This window comes from Rhopilema esculentum, chromosome 16 (assembly GCF_057945365.1).
Source record: "Rhopilema esculentum isolate cy_ngs chromosome 16, ASM5794536v1, whole genome shotgun sequence".
NCBI lineage: Eukaryota > Metazoa > Cnidaria > Scyphozoa > Rhizostomeae > Rhizostomatidae > Rhopilema > Rhopilema esculentum.
Genome location: NC_142830.1, coordinates 13843742 through 13860196, shown reverse-complemented (window position 1 = coordinate 13860196; position 16455 = coordinate 13843742). Strand labels below are relative to the sequence as shown.

At 37.0% G+C, this 16455-nt stretch overlaps 1 protein-coding gene across 1 annotated transcript in view; it reads left to right on the top strand.

Annotated features, from left to right (window-relative positions):
- The window catches only part of LOC135682043 (uncharacterized), a 37528-nt gene extending 21480 nt beyond the window's left edge, over positions 1 to 16048 (top strand). Inside the window, exons 22-33 of the mRNA XM_065196750.2 lie at positions 88 to 175; positions 810 to 927; positions 1462 to 1526; positions 2942 to 3084; positions 5590 to 5621; positions 8431 to 8486; positions 10359 to 10442; positions 10860 to 11005; positions 12402 to 12481; positions 13057 to 13136; positions 13938 to 14029; positions 15677 to 16048. Coding sequence (XP_065052822.1) covers positions 88 to 175; positions 810 to 927; positions 1462 to 1526; positions 2942 to 3084; positions 5590 to 5621; positions 8431 to 8486; positions 10359 to 10442; positions 10860 to 11005; positions 12402 to 12481; positions 13057 to 13136; positions 13938 to 14029; positions 15677 to 15843 — 1151 coding nt within the window. The 3' untranslated portion in view covers positions 15844 to 16048. The remainder of the gene's footprint in view (positions 1 to 87; positions 176 to 809; positions 928 to 1461; positions 1527 to 2941; positions 3085 to 5589; positions 5622 to 8430; positions 8487 to 10358; positions 10443 to 10859; positions 11006 to 12401; positions 12482 to 13056; positions 13137 to 13937; positions 14030 to 15676) is intronic.
- Positions 16049 to 16455: the final 407 nt, after the last annotated feature.

Below are 16455 nucleotides of genomic sequence, written 5' to 3'. Positions count from 1 at the left end.
TTTTCAGGAGTTTTCATTTCCCGGGCCTATGTTTTTTTGCAATCATTTTAACTTCCATCATTCTAAAACTAACGTATTTTATTTCAGCTTACAACGGCCATACTACATGTTTAGAACTGCTGCTCAAGCACGCAGAGGCTGAAGATGTCGTCGATTGCGTAGACGGCCAGGATCGGTAAGTGTCTTTGCCAAATGCCCATGGCACGCTTCAATTCGTTCATCGAATTATAAGGATCTTGCGGTGAATCACGTGCAATAACCATGCTCAGTAACAATATTAATCGATTTTCGATCAAACATTGGAGCTAAAAATGACTTTGCCAGTATGAATTCCATGTATTGAGGCCCGAAGACATAAAATTTAGTTCCATGTCGACTTCGTGATTATTTTCGGCCTAAATACATGGAGACTAGTAAATACACTTTCGGCCTAAATACTTTGGTTTACATGGTGACTTTGTAATTGGTTGTATGGGTACAATTAACGTCTCGCCTCGATACAACAATATTTCACCTCGATAGACAGGGATTCGTCATAGTGAATATTGCGAACCAGATTAAAACTCTTCCTTTTATTTTCTGTACCACGAAAGAATTGTCTCTGATTTCTTGCTCCATTCAATCACTACACTTATGTTTTTTCCCGCCTTTCTTGCCCTCCTCTTCTCCGAGTTCATCTACCAATTCATCCACCAGAACACCAATTCACTCACTAAAGCACTAACATGTGCCGTAGATTCTGCGTATTGCAGGGCCCCTATAAACGATGATAAAAATTGATGTTGCTAAATAAACATTTTTTGCCTCAGGACTCCTTTAATGCTGGCGGTGATGAATGGCCATAGAGACAGTGTGCTGTTGTTGTTGCAACAAGGATCAAACCCTAGTGCCCAGGACTTCAGGCGAAGAACGGCCACCCATCGAGGGGTATGTTGTTTTCCAACTTTTAATTTCTTTGTCAAATTTTTATATATACTTTTTCAGTACTTTTTATTTTGTACTTGTGTTTCTACAAAGTTTCAATTAAATAGAAAAGCAGTGGAAGTTCTCTAATACTCTTTTCTCAGCACCCGTCAAAGTATGCCACGTTGACTCTATAAAGGCCTTTAAGCTGTCATTATAAGCTTTAGAAATTTATTTATTGTTTCACTGTAAAAAGTAAGAGAATATTTCTTTAAAGAACAAAGGAGTGTTAGGAAAAAAGCTCTTGGAAGACTTTTGAAATCGAATAGCAGAAAATTATCTTGCTAAACTTTATTGGGAAATTGACAGACAGTTTACATTTGGCTTCGTAAACATTTGTTGACATTCAATTGTCTTGCAACTTATTTTTCTTTCCTTCAAGGAGTGGCCTAAGCTTTTCACTCCATAAATTTGTGTCTGTAACTGTTTACATCAGTAATGTAAACATGTTTATTTTGACGCGAATGAGCGGCACACAACGTGTCCTTCGTTTTTTAGGCAGCTTGCGGCCAGGAAGAATGCGTCGATGCGCTGTTGCAATACGGGGCCGACCCCAACGCAAGGTAGGCAAATTCATAAATGTAAAAGTACCCCTTATAGGAGCTCTAAACATCTGCGCACTATTGAGACATTTGCTTCAGATGATATTTGGTTTCGATTACAAAATTCAATTATAGAGTTCCAAGTCCTCCTTTTCTCTCTTTGAAACTGCGTTTATACATTTGCGTCAACCCTAATAAACGACGAAGAATATAAATGCATATGCTGAATCTCATTCATAACTATAAGGCCCATTAGCAGTAACGGCGTTTTTCTGTCGTATTTTTACGACTAAAAGCCTTTAGACAGATTGCCGCGCTTTCTGTTGGAGTGATTACTTGGTTTGAGTCTCCGAGTCTATCTTGTTCACACCAGCACCTGTATTTGCTGACGCAAGTCAGTGGGAAATTTGCAGATTGCAACCTCGATAATTCTTTTGATAAACCTGTTTGCTACGGAATTATTTTACTTGCAGAATTGCTCTGTAATATAGCTGTTAGTATCGTGATTTCTGATTCAAACTACCAGTCTTCAGCAGATCTTTAAAATCACTTTTGCTTCGTGCCTAAACTTGTGTTTATTGGAGAGATTTCATTCCTAGATGTTCTTGTTAAAGTCAGATTTGCTATATTGCTTAGTAGATTCGAATCGCTACCAGGGAGGGGTATGAAGCAATTCTCATCCAAATGCACTTGAATGCAGATACCAGCTTTTGTCAATACCACTTTCCAAATACCTTCTTTATGAAGAAAAAAACGCTTTTTAACTCATTCTATATTCTTTTTTCGATGGTCCGGTGGTGAGTTACTAAAACTATTGGCATCGATCATAGATCTATTTGGCAATTGCACACTTCCTTAATGAAATTAACGGTTGAATAAAGACTTGAGCCACTTAACGAAAGTTTAGAAACTAACCTGAAACTGGTAACAAGAATAAAAAAATTTTAGTTCTCAAAGATATAGTCCATAATAGCGTGAAACTCAGACTGAAATTTTCTTTTTGGCATTTAAAACTTGGACTGAAATTTGTTCGAAATATATAGTGATGTTATTATACAATTAATTCAGTTGGTTTAGTAGGAGCAACAGCAGCACTAACAACAGAGCGTTATGGACAGCCCCCCTCCCCATTTTTTGGCGATACTTATCTACGAAGAATTCTCTTCTTGTTATTTTCAACCAGCTAAGGAGCGACTACATGTTTCTTTTTCTGCGAGGTCCCGCAGAGTCCCGCAGTGCCTGGCAGTGTGCCCTGAATTTCTGCGATGGCTTCTCTTTTTTAGACATAAGACTTCAAGTTTCTTGTTTTTGTTTCATTTCATCTGAGGGTTCTATTGAAATGGCAGATGTTACGGGTATTTTGGCTTTATTTTGTATCTTTTATTGATAAACAACACTACTTATAGAAAACTAAGTTAAATTTCTGGTCAATGCAGGGACTGCAACGGCCGTACTCCATTGATAATGGCATCAGCATGCGACCATGTTGGTATTCTGGGAAGTCTCCTTCAAGCTCAAGGGAAGCCTTATTGGCCTGATAACTCGAAATACACTTCGCTTCATTGGAGCTGCTATAACGGTGAGGTTGCTTTGCGTTTTTATGGACATTTTCCTGCTTCAAATAACTAGCAAGCAACGAAATTTTTTCTGCTTAATGCCCTTTTTGTAAAAAGTTATGCAGAAATTTTTACGAAGTTTTCCCCTGTTAGAAATCATTCAAAAATCGATTATTTTTCTATAGAATGTTTGTCTAAAAGTATGATATCTGAAGTTTTGATAACGTAAGTTGATCAGCAAAGGGACATTGGAAATCACAAAATTCAATTTTATTTGAAAACAATTTTTAATATACTATATGTGTCTAAAATTATGTGAGAAGTTTAAAACTGATGTCCCGATTTCGTTAATAAAAAAGATTTTACAATTATAATTCTCATCTCAAATGATATTGTTCCGTGGTTCGAGTCCCTGAGGTGACCAAACTTTCACCTTGAGTGAGGGGAGTCGCCGGCTCTCTGCAACTCCAGTCGTAGGAACCACGAGGTGTGGTCACATCGAGAGGAAGGACCAGGACACTGCTCGATAAGCATAGCTTCTCAGTGTCCTAAAAACCACCTTCGGATGCTGGGTAAAAACAAATACAAATACAAAGTATAGGTGATAGTACATCATGAATAGGCCAATTATAAACTGTTGTAGCTGGGCCACTACTGACACAGACTTATGCTTTCATTTCGCTATTCAAAAAATTAGCCTAGGCATGTTCGCCTCGTCTGCCATGATTCTACTCGCTGTCTGAACGACAAGAATGAACGCAACATAAACGTGGAATGAGGTGCTCAATACAATCAAAGTTAAAAATTAGTCAAAAATCCTTAAGATGACAATAAGAGTCCGGTTTCAAGAGCAAATTACCTTTTCAGCCGAATGAAGCCAATCATTTTAACAATGCACCAAAATCAATACCAGGCGAACTACCACAAGCAACCCTTCTTGAGCCCGCTGTAGCCTCCCTTCTGGAAACGTCATTTTCCATTGTAATTTTCAACGCCGTAGTCAATTTCTGTCGATGATGGGCGTCGTACAATTGAATTTTTGTATATAGAATTTGACAGTTACTCAAAACCCGGTCATTTTTTGGATTTCTTTAAATTTGACGCTGTTAATTGTACTTTTTGGCAACATAATCCCAGCAGTGGGCAGAATTTGACTTCATGTCGGAATTGCCTGTTTGAAAAAAAAAACTTTGCAAGAATCCCTCACTATTCGGAATCAAATAATAAGTTTCGAATGTTCCCTTTCTGGTCCAATCCGGTCACGGTCTTACGAGCCATTCACCGGCCGGTACTTTCCGGAACTTTTCTTAAAGGGCCTTTTTAGATGCGAAAGGCTTGAGTAATTTCGGAGTTTTAGGACTATTTGTTCGGCCCTCTTTTAGGTTTTTTGATGGCGGACGTGACGCAAATCCTGAATAGCCATCTGCTTCATTTTTACGGTTGCATTCCCGTTTTCTCTCAGCTTTTTAAAAACTTTGCAATGCAATTTTTTAATGTTACCATATTTTTTGGTTCGTTCTCTGTGATTTGCGGATCTTAATTTTCACCTAAAATATTTGACAAAACTTTCAGAAATTAACCCAAATCGTTCTTTATCTGCATTTTTGTCAATTTCAGCAGCAAAATTTTGAGCGAATTTCGTTACTCCGAGCTAAGATTATTCGAGCGTAAGTTTTTTAGGACCGCCTGCAAAAATATAATGATAATAATAATAATAATAATAATAATAATAATGCTTAAAGTTGGCGTACTAAATGAACGTCTATCAGCCGTAAAGAAGCTAATTAAGGCCAATTATCTATGAAGAACTAGTATAAAATAAATATATGGTACAATATTAGAAATGTTTAAGGTATAATATTCTAAATGAAACCTAACCCAGCAATGAATATTTACATAATCTACAGTCGCATTCTACAGGGTGTGCTCTTAATTCTTTTTTAAATGTTGCCAATGATTGGGACTCTCTTATACTGTGAGGTAGTGTTTGCCTCACACCTGCCCTGGTTACGAAGTATCTGCCTGTATGAAATATCTATAGTTCAAATAGCGTTGACATATTTTTGTTTTTGGCTAAAGGGGGTGATTTGCATATGATAAAATGCCTAGTTGTAGTTGAAGGTTGAAAACAGCCATGTTTGAGGGGGAGATAAAGGAAGGAAATGTGCTGCATCGCCCCCGCTAACTACGATTACTTTGCATTGCATGCAGTTTTCCAGAATGCTTGCAAAGCAAAAATTCTTTAAACCACACCTTCATCGTGTGTTGGTGAGTGATATCGACCCGTATCACCATTGTAGACCCGTCGTAAAGTTTTTTGCATACCCTCTGGCATAAGAAATTGAACTACTATTTGATAGAAACCTTCTCTAGCAATGAGATCTGGTGCGGAGAGCTCAAATCCCGTACGTCCAATTTGCGTTTGCATATGAAGAGGCTAGGCTCACCTAAGAATGTTGCAGGTGTTTTTAGCTGTTAAAATCACAATTTTACCGGCTTTCTTTGATTTATGGGTCCTCATTCTACAGGACACGAAAGCTGTGTTGAGCTGCTTCTGGAGGTAAGATTTTTTCAAATATTATCTATATTTTTCTACAAATATTTCCAAACTACTTTCTTAATGCTCATATCAAGAAATCATTATCAGATATCAGGTATTTTAAATACTTAGACAGAATATTTGCTCGTCTTCAAACATCCGTCTGTTTGCGTCTTGCGTCGTTTTGCTGTTAATAACGTCATCCCGTTTCTAGAAGAGTAGGCAAGTTTTAAAAACTTTTCTTTTAATGATTCTTAAAAACTTGCATTTATGTCGATAATCGTGACAAAAGTTTGCATTTTGCTATCTCTGTCTTGAATTGGTTAGTCAGAAGGTATTTGTGATATGTTTTAGAGTTTTGTTTTTAAAACTTTTCGTAGTTTTTCCTTATAAAGAAGGCCCTTCAAATGAACTTTCGTCTGGAATTGAAGGGCATTTTCAGAATTGTCTCCCGGATTTGTTTTCGTAGTCAGTAGGTTTTTGCTGGTTCCATTTTATGTGAAAGGGGAGGGGAGGATGGGTGTTTTCTTTTAGCAGTTTTATATTTTAAAACTTATTATTTGACAATAGCTTTTAAAAAATTTTATAGATCGTAAGAAAAATTTTTTCTAGTTGTATTTTTTATAGAACTTTCATTGTCCGTTATCCAAGTTTAGGTCAGAGAAAACCTGCCGTAAAATCTCCTTGTGATGCAACAGCGACTCCAGGGGAAACCGATGGTCCAAGATCATCTCTCGGTCTTTTTTAATCAAATAAAAAATTGATCTCGTATCTTCATGCACCCAATTTCAAATGCAGCCTAGCTAAACCAACCATCTTAAGCTAGGCCATTCAACTAGAAATGCGCTTTGTTGTTTTAAAGGCAACATCTATTTGTGATCTAAGGTCTTCGAGATGATGACATCATTTGAGTACCCCATTTGCTCTGCGTACTCTCTTTCGAAAAAGCAGGCCACCCTCCTCACTTCTACCTAACTTGTCTCTTCACTTCCCCCTTAACTCCCTCCTCACTTCTCCTTCATTCCGTCTTCATTTCTCCGTCACCTCCCTCTCACTTCTCCCTCACTTTTTCTTTGCTTCCCCTCACCTCCCTCACGTCTCCCTCACTTCTCCCTCACTTCTATCTCACTTCTATCTCACTTCTCTCTCGCCTCCTCTTACTTCTCCCTCAATTCTCCCCTCGCTTCCCTTCATCTCCCCCACACCCCCTCCATCTTTTCTTACCCTATCCTCACCATCACATCCAAACGCACCCCCTATCTCCCTTTACGTCCTCCCTTCATCCCCTCGATTTCCTTCCCCCTCAGTTGCCGTCCCCCTCGACTTCTTTTTTCGTAGTCCTCAGAATCGAGCACGAATAATGTGACCTTTTAGAAGAAAACGCGATGTCAGAACCCTATTTACCGGCTTTTCTCGATAGCGAACAGTTTAAAGTGGGAAGAAATCTGATTTATTTTACAATCTGAAAACGTTTTACAGGCTTACTGTTGCGGCGTATTTGTGCTGGTTGACCTCATTGATGAAATCCAATTGTCTTGATACGATTGAAGTGAAGAAAAATAACCTTTTCAAAGTTCAACTGCCATGCTGGGTGATCCCCTTTGAAAGAACATAGAATTCACCTCATCTCTTACGGTTTTCTTGTTGAAGTTCCCTTTAATACAAAAGCTTTGTTTACAAACGGCGCTCTTGCTTAAACGAGTAACCTTCATGTTGAAGTACTTGAGTCTTAAGTTTCGCTTGGTATTTTGATAACGATTTTGTTGCACAAAGTGAAAGGCCGCGATAGAAGCTTCAGCCACAAATTAGCTGTTGGAAAGGGTAGGTTTTAATTTCAGGTGAAAACGGTTTCACCCCGTCAAATTGCAACATTTTTCAACAAGATTTATTTCCTCTTCGTATTTAATGTTTATATTATGTTGATGTTTTACGTACGTCCGTTGTTAATGATTAAAACCTTGGAAGATAAGGCCTGCGAAGAATTGCCATTTCAAGCTAAATCTTTTTCTCGTACCGTTTCTTGTATTTAATATGAATTATTATTATTTTGGATTTGATACGTTCTTGAATTAATTGCGCTTTTCGTCACATCAAAGATTCTTTTGCAAGCTGTTGTTAAGAAGTCGCCTAAATATTTGAACTAAGTGCTTTTGGTGAAAAAACATTTTTGTAAATCACGAAACAGATTGCTTTGACGTATTGACATCATCTGCTCATCCACTTCTTGTGTTTTAGGCACAAAACTTGATTACCTGTTACAATTATCTTAAAGTTTGGTTTCTTTATTACGTAGGATTGTACTTACGTTAATGACCCTGTTGACGTAGACAAATACTGAGTGAACCGGCTAATTTTCCGCATTTTTCGGAGTGGGTGCTGGCAAAAGAAGAAACCTCCTACAGGCATTTTCAATTTGCAGGCAGCTTCAAACTGCGTGAAAAAGCTTGTTTAGTAACCCCCTATATGTGGAGCAGCTGCTCTGGGCACCGGTCTCTCATCACAGTTAGGTCCGGTTTAGGGCTCAAACATCACGGATGCAACCGAGTCAGGGCCAAAGTGCTACCAATGCGTTCGCACAGGTCCTGAAGGATTAGCATGGGATGAAACTTGGCATCAGCATTCTGAAATTTGCATTCTTGTTGTGGGATTTTGGTAATGAACCACTCCTGGGATTAAAGGGCGGTAGACCTGAAAGCTAACAGATCGGATTCGATTTGTTTATTTTGATACAAAAGATCGGATTGAAAGGGCGGAATATTACTTATGATTTTGATTTTTGTTTCAGACCTTGTTTCAACTCTTCATTATAGATTTCTTTACTTTATTTTAGGAAAATCAGGAGAACGCCACGAATGGAAACAGTTTCTCGGCTCTTCATTGTGCGGTGTAAGTGAAAGATTTTAATAAAGCAATTATATGTCACTCTGTCCGCTTTCTTTGTTCCTGTCTCTGAATTTGTCTCCGTCTCTGACTTTGTCTCTGTACCTGTCCCTGACGCTTCTAAGTTACTTAATTATTCTATCAACAACAAAAAAAATTGTTGAGGTTTCTCATATCTGTACTGTCCCTCCCCATCACAAAACCTTTGTAGCCATAACTCACTCGGAATTCTGACTCAAAGTTGTTTCCTTTGTAACCGTGTACAAACAACATTTGCATAAAAAATCACAGTTGATATCATAATTGGGATTATTGTAAGCTTATTTTCTTGCATGGTTATGGAAAAATGTGTTCTTTACCAAGGAAAATGAACAGCCGTGAGCCAATTTCATTAATGACATTTTATACGAATTGTACTGTTTTATAACCAAACCATTCGTGTTCTGCTAAATCGTTTCGCGAAGTTTAGCACAACTGAGGTGAGAAAAAGATGAAGCTAATTGCTTCTTTTTGAGATTTCTCAACTGATTTACGTAAAAGTCTTGATTGAGCGCAGGCAGGCTTCGAAAAGACATTGAAATTGTAACACTAATTTGCATTCTGCTAATCATTTTTGCTGAGAACGGCTGCAATGTAAGAAAAAAATTGACTTTGAGAAGCAGCTGCTTTGTATGTCTTATTCGAAAAAGACTCCGCGGTTTTAGGGCTGCCGAGAAAAATCGGGGGCCCTTGGGCAAAACCGCACGACGAGAAAATGTTTGCGACTACGCCCTTCAGATTAGCGTAAAATGCATTTCAAAACCTTTCTTACAGTCATCTTCCTGCAATTGTTTTAAAGGTAACTATTTTTCGACATAGATTCGCTTGATTCCGTTCTTAAAATGGAGTGCTGTCTAAATAACAAGAGGGGCTCTTGCAGAAAATGTTGCGAAAAACAACAGCAAAAGTAGAAATTTGCAAATTTTCGGCATTAACAAGGGGGGCTAAGCCCTCCTGACCCCCCTAGCACTACACCCCTGTATGAGGCCCCATAGGCCTCGAAGCCCTAGGGCAGTTTGCCCCCTTGCCTTCCTCCCAGGCGGCCCTGTATGGTATTTCCAGTTTTTTCGTTTCAAAACATTTATCAATGCTGACGCCTCGGGTACTCACAACTGGGTAATCGAAGAAGACAATTGAACACAGCTAATGCAACTCTTTTGAACTTTGGAGAAGATTCGCGTTTTCATATAAGAAATCCTCTAAAAAAATATTTAGACTTCAAGCTTAAGAAACTTTTCAAAACAAAAAATTTTGAACGAGCAGATAGGTTGTCGCTGCTATTTTTCTATCAGTGTAAGGCAAATTATCGGTTGTGATTTTGTTTCATTGAAAACTTATTTAATGCTCTCAGAACCAAATGGAGGAAGTGTGGGCATGGAGTAACGAAATTTTTCTGCGATCTTTTTCAAATGTAACTGCATCAATTCCTGAAAAATGCTTTGTACCAACCCAGACTGCAAAGTATTTTTGGTACGCGGGGAATTTTTTCTGTCGCTAACGCTTTCCCGCGCGTAATTTACTTTGCACAGAAAACATCCTTCATGCCCAAAACATCCTTCATTCGGAAAAAAATTTCTTCAGAAAATCATCCTGCATTCAGAAATCATTAATCAAACATCCATCAAACGGATATTGTGTTAATTCGTAGGAGCACCTTTTTCCGTTATAGTAAAGTGCATTTTGCAAGTAGCAGCTAAAATGAAATAACGTTAAATATTTGGGACCGTTTGGCTTGTGTGAGAAGTTATTGGTTATTTTTCATTTCGTAAAAATTCACTCACGAAGCTTTTTGCTTTTCTCTTTTCATGAAGCTGATAATGGACTGTTCTTATCTCGTAGGCTGAACGGCAACTTGGCCTGTGCAGAACTGCTTTGTGAAGCTCTTGGCAACAGCATTGTCAACATGAAAGACAAGAAAGGAAGGTAATTGCCCTTAATTTATTTTTCTGCCAAAGTTTGTGCCAAAGGTAAAATATGAAAGACGAGTTAAAACGAGTTTTATTTAGGAGGGAAATATATGAATGGATTATTTGGTGGTAATATAAGAAAGGAGATTAGGCTCGCTCGCAGAGGAAATGCATGTGAAATCGTGGATTTTTTTACAGTGCATAGCAAAAAAGATGCGACGTGAAAACATCCATTTTACTTTACTTCAGGAAACTTTTTCGCAATTGTTTTCTTCAATGAGCATCTTATTGGATTGATATTTCATCATTTATTGCCTTGATAAAGTTTTAGCATCAAAATCCATTTTAAAATCCTGTTCCTTTTTTTATTTAACGCTTTACATCGAATGCTATTTCTGGTCTGCTAATACTGTGTTCTTATTTTCGTTGCTAGATCTCCATTGCACGCTGCCGCATTCAACGATCAAGTGGAGTGCCTACAGTTCCTACTAAAAGAAAAATCTGAGGTTGACCCGATAGATGGTGAAGGGAAAAGTCCATTGATGGTCGCTGCTGAGAAAGGCAACACGAAAACAGTTGGTGAGTTATTATTGCAAACAAATCTTTGACCGCTTTGTAACTAGAACCCAGACTCTTGGGGGTGCTGCACAAGCAATGTTGTGACGTTTCACTCAAAATGGAAGATATTTTGTCTTGTTTTGCCTTGTTTCATGAGCAACTATTTGCGTGTGTATTTTCCTAAATGACCTACATTGGTTACAGCTTTCATTGTTGTAGCCACCTTGTCTGTTTATATGAATATGGATTTTTCTCTAATATTCTGTGAAGAGAGCATTTGCTGTTTGAAATAAGGAAATAAAACTTGATTCAGAAACCTTTGTATAAAGTAGCAAAAAAATAATTCTTTAATTTATCAGTAAATAATTCAATTTCTCATGGTGTTAGCTATCATTAATTTAGTTATCCTAATTGTTTGCACACTGTGTTCTTTTAGAATTAAAACTTCATATTGATTTTGTGGAGAACGATGGCCACCCCCCCCAAGGGCCTTTTCTTCAAATTTCTTGCACTCTAGAACTGAGTATAGTCGGCTATGTTTTCAACTGCACTTTTTGCCCCTGAACTTTTCTGTATTCTTGACTACATTTAAACTCTTTTCAACCGCAATATATTTGTAGAAACGTACCCGCTTAAATCAGCTCTTTCAATGTATAAATCTAGTACTTGCTTGCCAAGAAATTTGTATTATTTTTATTTGCTTTGTTTAGCCAGGTTTTTTACAATTTGCTATTATTTTATGGCACAATTATCCAGTTTTTGGAGTTAGATTAGGCAAGTTTGCATTGCACACAAGAACCTACGTTTTTGAACCCAGTCTGTGTAGGCTCTTATGAAATGTTCTACATCCATTTATCTCGTTCGAAGTTCTTGACTTATTTTCTTGAATAAAGGCCAGAGAAACAAAGGGTAATCGGAGTTTTAGAATCAAACAGCGACAATTATATAGCCAGCAACACAATTGTATATTATGGTAGTACAGTAATCCTTGAGATCTGCTTTCACTTCTCTATGTCCATCCACTCCACAGTTACCAGACAATCTGTTCGCTTTTGAAGAAATTGTCTTCGTCCTTGAAATCTCCAATGCTTAACTCATTAATTTAGTCATCAGTCTTGAGTCCATCAAAAAATTCGTGTTGCAAACAAGCTGCATTTTATTCGCAACGAATCGATAAAACTCTTTATACAACCCTTAGTTACAATTAAATGGTTCTTATTTATTGAGGGAAGAGTATAAGACATAACGCTGTAGGTTTTTAAAAATGCAGTTCTCAAGTATAGACTTTATTGTTTATCATTAAGAAAAACCTTTATTTATATTTTATTAAAGCGTGAAAAATGGTAGAAGCACTGCAGCCTTATAGCAGAGCGTTTTGTTTTCATAAGATTCTTAAAAACTGTTTCTTGCTTCATAGTTCTGTTGCTAGCTGCTGGTGCTAATCCAGGCCTAAAAGACAAGAATGACCAGACAGCACTTCATATGGCTTGCAAGCAGGTATGCCAGAGGTATTATTTCCGCCGATGCAACAGTAAAGTGCTCTGAGAATTGAGTTTTGGCCTTTTACATAGATAATTTTTCTGCAATTTAACATCAGGGTCTAAAGTGATTATCATCAATGCAGGTCCTAATAACAAACCAGCAAGAGCTGGTCTCATGCCGGTCAGTCACGAACGGGGTTTTTATATACTTGTTGGCAAAAGAGACTTTTTAGGAACTTTGTAGCATTGCAATGCTGTCGCAGTGGTCCTTGAAATTGTCTTCTTGTCTATACTTGCGTATTTAATAGAAAGATATCGCATTTAATAGACAGATATCGCACACTAAAGAAATCTTTAGACAAGGAGTAATTCACAACTTTAATATGAATTGCTTTTTTGGATTCAGGAAACATCTAAAAGAAATTACTGCATGTTATTTAAGAGCCTTACCTTAGGTAATCGTTTTTGAGAGTTCCTGATATGCTTTTATGAAAATATGCTTTTATAAAACCCGTTGTCAACAGTCAACAGTCAACGGTTGATATCTAAGTATATGGAAAGCCTTGCTTATTGTTTTTCTCCGTTCTTCAGCACCACAGCACGTGTGCATTGCGATTGCTAGAACGAATGGACAAGGAATCAATCGATATCCAAAATCAAGACAAACAATGGTGAGAATTTTATTTTGTGTCAAACGTGATTGCGACAAAGGTATTGATGCAATCAGGAAGCAATACTAGCTGTTGCAAAATATTTGTATCCCATTCCTAACTCTAGATTTACACATACCCATTGTTGAGTTTTCGCGTTTGTACCGTGCAAAGGTTTGAAAAATGTTACAGGACAAAATCCCAACCTTTTTATCTCTGCCTGATATTCAAAATATTCCCAGACTTTTTGCTCCTGCGCTCATAGGGATTTGCCTCTTAGCCGTGTGATTTCTTAGCCTCTCTTTGCATTTAGAATAATTAACTCTCCCAACTTAATTTAGCAAAGCAGAGTGACAGACTTTTAAGTCTATATCTAAAAAGTGAAACAAGAATTTGCATTTTTGATCATATGATCATAAGTCTCGTATTATTTCGAAAAACTCTATGAAATTAGCAATGAAAACAAGGTTTAGCGTTAACTGCTATTTCTGGGTCGCCTAGGCAACCGTCCTTTACCTGAATAACCGATTTTTATTACCAAGGTACTTGAGCTACCTCAAGGATCCGTCATTGTTCTTCTTTTATCACATTTTCGCTCGCATTAGAAGGATCTTTAGCCATTACTCATAAATAATTAATGTTTGACGCCAGTGTTTTTCCTGTTTAATCAGCGACATCGCTATTTCCAATTTAAAAGTGTACAATTTAATTTCCGTTTTGCAACATTGCTCCGACTGAATTTTCTCTATATAATAGTAAAACAGAAATTCATTGTGTCCAATAGATTAAAATATCTCGATGTAACAGTTTATTTCTTTCCAGTGCGTTGCATATCGCCGCAAGAAATGGGCTACACCGGGTTGTCACTGGTCTTATCAACAAGGATGCGAATGTGCTTTTACCCGACAATACTGGTAAATCGTTTATCTATTTATGATTCCGATATTTCAATCTCTAGCCACCACCCCCCCCCCCCAAGCCCCCTCTTCTTTTTTACGGATGTCCTATGATGAAGTTCATTTCGATAAAGTGTTTTGGAATAATATTGCCAATGGCAATTTTCTTGCTGTAATAGCTCATTTATCAATTAATCCCTTTTAAAACTTCCATGTATTCAGGTTAGAATAAAGTCATTCTGTTTCAGTAAAATATTAAGCCGGATTAAACCCATTTTTAGAATATATCTTCTTATGTTGTCAAAAGTTGGGAGCTCTATTCTTCGATCTTGAAAATTTTGTTCTAAACGTTTTAAGTCGCATACTTCTTGAATTTCGTCATCATCAATCTGTCTTCTCGATTTTGAAACCTTTTAGGATTGTTTATAAATGTTTAGGATGTAAAAAAACTTTACTATCTATCGTTTTCTTACTCCAAGATTCATTAGCAGAAAAAGTTTCTTATAAATCATTTTCAAATCAGTTTCCTCTTTGCGGAGTACACTTAGCTACTTTATATTAAGCTAAAACAGTGCCTCTTAATCGTGCTTCGCATTAGTTACCATGGTAATTACGCTACAGTAATCGAGACCATATTTCTACTTGAGCAAATCGTTGTTTATCTTTTAAGATTTGTGGTAACATGTTATCCGAGTATTTTGTGCTCAAAATAAGCCCACAAAGATTCTTTTATTATCTTATTAGAAACACAGACAGTTATTTTATTCCAACTCTTTTTTAGGGTCTTAGAGCATTCAGACTTAACAAATCGTTTTACTTTGAAACAATGTTTAAAATGGATTAGTCCTGTTGTGGGTAATTGTGGTAAACGAAAGGCTTTTAGTACCAGTTTAGGCCAAGCCAATAGGTTTTCCAAACTCGAAATCGTGACTGCCCAGGGTGGATTGTGGGAAATAAGGTCTGCCTTAATACCCTATTAATGAAGATCAGCTATACTACATTTTTCAAAGGCCTTTTTAAAAACCCATGTTTTGTTGGCAACAAATAAAGCTTTCCAATTTGAAAACATTGAAGCATCCTAGAAGGAGCGACTGTATCTAAAAATGCAAATAACTAGACAAGTTGCTCGAATCAATGAATCTTTTTGATTTCAAAAAAGCCGTAGAATCGGAAAGCTTTTTCTGATATTTTAAAACCTTTCAATTCTACAAAAATAAAAACCTAATGCAATTTTTGAGTCGCGTTATTTTCAGGAAAAGGTCATTTTATTTTTAGGTTATGGAAATCCTAGAAACATCTACACCCTTTAATTTTAATTGATGTAGTACATCGCATGCATTTTCGCTAATTTGACATTTATTTTTTGTGTGTTTATTAATTTTTAATTCATTTGTTGATTTATTTGTTATTTATATATTTAGTCATTCAATTTTCTTTATTCGTTTATATTTTTTTTATCTATTTATTTTTTTATTTTTTATTCAAGTTAAAATATCGTATTTACTAGCAATTTATCCTTTTTCCCCAGTTTTTAATTGCAAACTTTACAATCAAAAGATACCCAGTCCGTTGCAATCATTAAATAACGGTTCTTTCATCGATTTATGATTTTTTCCCACATTACATGGCATTGACAATATTTCTTTAAACCATTCTTTGTTGCAGGCTCTTGGCCAGTGATATCCTGTGCTGCCAGCCCGGATGTTGCAAGCTGCCTCAAACATATACTTCTCGCAATGTTGCCCCCAGAATCACACCTGCGTGGGAGCTTAGACGCGATGATTGCATCGTCAAAGAACAAACAGAACTCCTCCGATGATGAAAGTGATTAACATGTTGTGAATATTAACTAGAAACAAATTTAGAAGTAATCCACCGGTGTCATGGATCTGCTGGTGCAAGCCTATGTTTTACTGCTGTAATTTGAATTTGTTGTTCCATGGTAAACATGCACCATGCCTTCGTTCATATAAATTGGTTTAGATAAATGTAATCATGTTTCTTAGTATTTTTATCAACATATTTCGTGCTTGGGAAGTTTAGGTTGCCTATTTGATCAGACTTAATCCATTTATAATTGCTTAAATAGTGAAAAGTGCTGGAAACCCTACGTTGAAAGAAATGTGCGAATAAAGGAGAGGCCACGATAGCAGGCTGCTCGACGGACTCCAGGGGAAATCTTGCGGCGAAAAATCGATAGAATAGTACCCTGTAGGCCAGGGCGAAATATTAGCCATAACTGATTTGCGTGTTTGTTGTTCTTTATTCTCGTCGCGTTGCGGTGTTCCTTATACACTACTGTTATAAGGAATGTTGTCGTAATGTCTTTACGCGTCTTAGGTTTTCGCATCTTTGTAAATTGAAGAAAGTGTAATGCTATAGAAGAAAATGTCATCAATTATGACAGAATCTGTTTCCATCGGATCCCATTGGTGCTTCAAAAT